We start from the raw sequence: 4,758 nt of genomic DNA on the forward strand, positions 1-4,758 counted from the left end.
ATTAGCACTTAATGTGCTGGACATATTCCACAAAGCATTTACATTCTATTGTTTTTCAGATATCTGGATTGGAATTGACCTACTTGTTGTCCGTTCAATTAAGATATCTCTTTAATGGAGGAAGGAGGTGTGTTAGATAATGCAAACATTTGAAATAAAGGTACTAAGCTATGCATGGCCCATTTTCACTTAACACACTGAGTTATGTTTTTCAGCGGTGCAACATTCTGCCTTATTGGTGGTATCTTTCGCAATTCCTCTTTTCTCTGTTGCTAGTTTTCTCTGTTTCAGCTTTTACATATTTTAGGTAGTATTATAAGAAAAAAGTCCAGGAAGCTGGGTTACTAGAAATTGTATAGACTTTCAAATGAAAGTATTCATGCAAAACTTGTTGAGAGGTAAAAGTCTATGACAGCGGTTCTCACCCTGTGGATTCGCAACCCCTTTGGGGGTCAAACAACCCTTTCACAGGGGTCGCCTGATTCATAACAGTAGCAAAATGACAGTTAGGAAGTAGCAACGAAAATTTTATGGTTGGAGGTCACCACAACATGAGGAACTGTATTAAAGGGTCACGGCATTCAGAAGCTTGAGAACCACTGGCCTGTGACATCTAAATGTGTCAAGCGTGAAACTGTCAGTTGGACATGTCCTGTCAGAAGGGCTACAAGGAAGAGATGTACCAGTCAGGATGCAGTGTAACACGGACAAAACACACAACCTTCCTCTAGTTGTTTAATGCTTCCTCTCCACCATCATGACCCCAATTCTATTTTACAAATCTAGCTAGTCCAGAACATGTATACTGCTACAGATAAGAGCTCACAACACAGGGAATCCAGGATAGATAAGCCCCTCAGGACCAATTTGGGGAGTAGCGATACTAGGAGGGTAAGGGAAGGGGTGGAGTAAGGGGGAACCAATCACAATAATCGATGTATGGTCCCCCTCCCAGGGGGATGGGCAGCAGACAAGTCGGTGAAGGGAGACAGTGGTTGGTGTAAGACAGGGGAAAAAGAAATTTATAACTTATAAACTGTCAGAGGGACATGGGGGAGGGAGGGAAAAAATGAGGAGCTGATGCCAGGGGCCTAAGTAGAATGAAAATGTTTTGAAAAAGATGATGACAGCTTATGTACAGATGTGTTTGACACAATGGATATATGTGTTGTTTGTGATAAGAGCTGTAAGTGCCCCCAATAAAATATTTTTTTTTTAAAAAGAATGAGACTCAAAGTATTTCTTCATCTTGATTATTTAATGTTTGTATGTGCTATTAAGACCTTCCTTAAAAGGACTCGCAAACTGATAAGTAGGAAAAGGTTTTGAAATGATGATATAACCAGGCCCTTGAGAAATAACGTGTATTGTAACCTGCCTTTACCTTTTTCTACAGTCATTTGGTTCTGATTCTATATCATATATTATGCATTGAAATTATAATTATAGCTACTATTTTTATTTGCTTGAAAGTGTCATGTTTGTGAAAGTCTTAAAAAATTAAAAATATAAGACAAAGAAATAAAGGAAGTTATATTTCAAATAGTGTAGGAAGGATGATGTAAAAGAAATCAAATTATATTGTAAGAGACCATGGAGGTAAGCATCTAAAAAAGAGCAAAAGTTCATGTTATTACATACGTTTTCATAGTAATCATATCTGATATGTATTGAATAATTACTATGTACCAGGTGAGGCATTAAGTTCTTTGTAGTCATTATGTTGCTTAATTTCACAATAACCTCATGAGATGGATAGCAGAGGTAAATGGCTTGCTAAAGTCAAACTGTTAACACATTGTGAAAGCAGGCTTTGAGTGTCCAGTCTCATGCTAATTAATGCCTGTTCTCTTACTGTCTATGTTATATTACAAGGCTTGATATTCCACCCCACCCGTCCAACTTAGACCATTTATTTCTTGTCTCAGCCCCTCAGGATCAACGGTGTTAAAGTGTATACTGAAAATGTAGACAAAAGGCAGATTATCTTGGACCTCCAGATTAGGTAAGTTTGTACTAGTGTGGTGGTTAGTAATGTACAATGTCACTTAGCTATATCTACAAGATGGCAGATATGATGAACATACTTCTTTTTGTTTAGTGGCATTTGATGTCTTCTTCTTGGAGACTTAAATGTTATTTACCTTTTTTTTTTAATTATCAGTTTTTAATTATCTAGGTATTAAAACAGGTGGAGAATAGGAGCTGATACTACACCTGGTAGAGTGGGAGCTATTTTTTTTTCTTTGCCTCCATTACTAATTTGAACTTGTTCATGCCTTAGTAAAAGAGTCTGGTTATGCAGTGAGTAAGTGCTTAGCTGCCAACCAAAAGATCAGAGACTCAAAACCACCTACCAGCTCCATGGAGAAGAAGCCATAAAATGTGCTCTTGTAAAGATTGCAGCCTAGGAATCCCTCGGGAGCAGTTCTACTTTGTCATGTGGAGTCACCGTAAGTGGAAATCACTCAACACAACATTTTTTAATAGATCCAAGGACTATAGAGGTACTGTTGAGTGGCTGACAATCTTGTGATTCTAAGCAACTCAGAAGTTGTTTATTTAATCTTCAATCCTAAGGATCATTTTGTTTTATAATGTCATCTTTGAGTTTCTAAAATACCATAGTAAATGTATGGTGTTGGTACCAACTATTTTTTTTCCTCTTAAAAAGGTGCATAGAATGTCATTGTGACAATCCAAATGGGTCCAAAATGAAAAATGTACAAACAGAAAGTTGCATTTATGCCTTCAGATAGACTGACATCTGGAAGGGCCTTTATAAGCTTCATGAAGATTATAACATTTTTCTTATGTTTAGTGCTTTGTCCTTAAGTGCCTAGTAATTATTCCATACATATATTTTAAGCAAATATTTGAATGAATCAAGTTACGTGTGATTTTGAAAACAGTATTTGGCTTTTTTAGATTTTAATAATCATAGCAACAACATCTGCATACTACTCTGCTCAGGTATTTATGTATCAAAAAAATCTGCATTCCACTTTGTTGTGTGTTTCTAACAGGAATAATTGAAAGATATCAGGAAATAAAACAGTCAAGTCTTAGGATGAAATAAACACGAATGTTTTTTTTTGTTTGTTTAATCATTTTATTGGGGGTACTTACAGTTCTTATAACATTCCATACATCAGTTAAGCATTTTAAGATGACTTTGTAATATTCATGATTCTTCCAGCTATATAGTGAATAGAAAGTCCTCAATGAGAATAATAATAGAAATATTTCTTTTGCCACCATGATATTAAATATTGGAGGTATTTTACCCCAGATACCTTATGTTAACATTTTCATTCGTCTGCTTATAGATTAAATATAAAATATTTACCACATTTTCTCTAGAAAGAGTAAAACTCTGGGGGAATCAAGTATAGGGATCAAAGCATATATCAAATGTCAAATTTTGACATTTCGCATATATTCTAAATAGATGCAAACTTTGCATTCAATAATATATTCTTGCTTATTTCATATTGTGTGAAATTACTTGATCACTGAGTATATTGACGGGCTGTTTTCAACTTTTGACATTCTAGAGCCCCTGGAACATGGCAAGCCTCTTTGTGTTAACAATATGGGCATGAAATTTACTAGGAGTAAAATATATTCTAAGTATTTTGGGTAACTTGAGGTTTATAAGACACATGAAAACTACATGTCACAAAAGACTGCTTCAAAGTATGCAACTTCGTTTTTCACTTTTTCTTTTGAAAATTAGCCTCAATGTTTAGTTAAGATTTTCTTACATTAGCTATAATATACCTTCCCCCCCCCCCAAACCTAACTAAATTCAATACTATTGAGTTGATGCAGACTCATAGTGACCCCACAGGACAGGGCCCATGAGTTTCCGAGACCATAACTCTACAAGGAGTGAAAATGCCCGTGTTTCTCCCATGGAGTGGCTGATGGTTTCCATCTGCTAACCTTGCGGATCGCAACCCAACCCACAGCCACTACGCCACCAGGGCTCCTTCCCCAGGATTGTTTCAATGTTGATTCCAGTAACAGGACAAACCTAAAATTGGATGATGGGCCCATTTTTATAGTTTGCCTATAAACTGATCTTCATTGCTTCCTGTGATTTTACTCAGGTTTAGTTGGATCAAAACAATAGTTAATTATACTCAATTTATGTAATAGAAACTTTTTCTTTTCTAGTTTTGTAGGAAATTGTGAAATTGATTTGGAGATCAAGCGGTATTTTTGCAGAGCTGGTGTGAAAAGTATACAGGTATTTTTTTATTTCATGATTTTCTAAAGTTCTATGTTATATTTTAAAAATTGTAAGGTTTGTATTAGCTTGTAATGTCTTTGAAGTAAATTTTTCTTTGTAGATCATTCTTGAGAGAAACTTAAAATCAGATAGTTAAAAGTCACTGAGTGTAAATGCATAATCTGTCTTCATCAGGTAAATGATTCTGTAGAATTATTTCCATTGAGATTTTTTGATTCACTCTTTGACTTTAGATTCATGGTACAATGCGAGTGATCTTGGAACCATTGATTGGAGATATGCCCTTAGTTGGCGCTTTATCGATCTTCTTCCTTCGGAAACCAGTAAGTCAATGATTATTTTATTTTTACTTCTTCATTCACCAAAATATATTCTTAGAGAAGGGAAGGATACATAAAGCAATGAATTATGTTTTTATCTTGAATTTATTTTTTTCTCTTTTGATGCATGAACATGAGTTTTTTTCATGCCTATTTCTGCCTCAAGAGGACTTCATTAAT

The 4,758-nt window shown here is 35.2% G+C and overlaps 1 protein-coding gene across 1 annotated transcript in view; it reads left to right on the forward strand.

Moving 5' to 3' along the window:
• ESYT2 (extended synaptotagmin 2) overlaps positions 1-4,758 on the forward strand; it is a 133,241-nt gene that overhangs the window by 52,743 nt on the left and 75,740 nt on the right. The window contains exons 5-7 of the mRNA XM_045290141.1: positions 1,929-2,005; positions 4,183-4,255; positions 4,492-4,581. Coding sequence (XP_045146076.1) covers positions 1,929-2,005; positions 4,183-4,255; positions 4,492-4,581 — 240 coding nt within the window. The remainder of the gene's footprint in view (positions 1-1,928; positions 2,006-4,182; positions 4,256-4,491; positions 4,582-4,758) is intronic.

This window comes from Echinops telfairi, unplaced genomic scaffold (genome assembly GCF_000313985.2).
Source record: "Echinops telfairi isolate 266 unplaced genomic scaffold, ASM31398v2 ScPeMD7_31;HRSCAF=116, whole genome shotgun sequence".
Taxonomy (NCBI): Eukaryota; Metazoa; Chordata; class Mammalia; order Afrosoricida; family Tenrecidae; genus Echinops; species Echinops telfairi.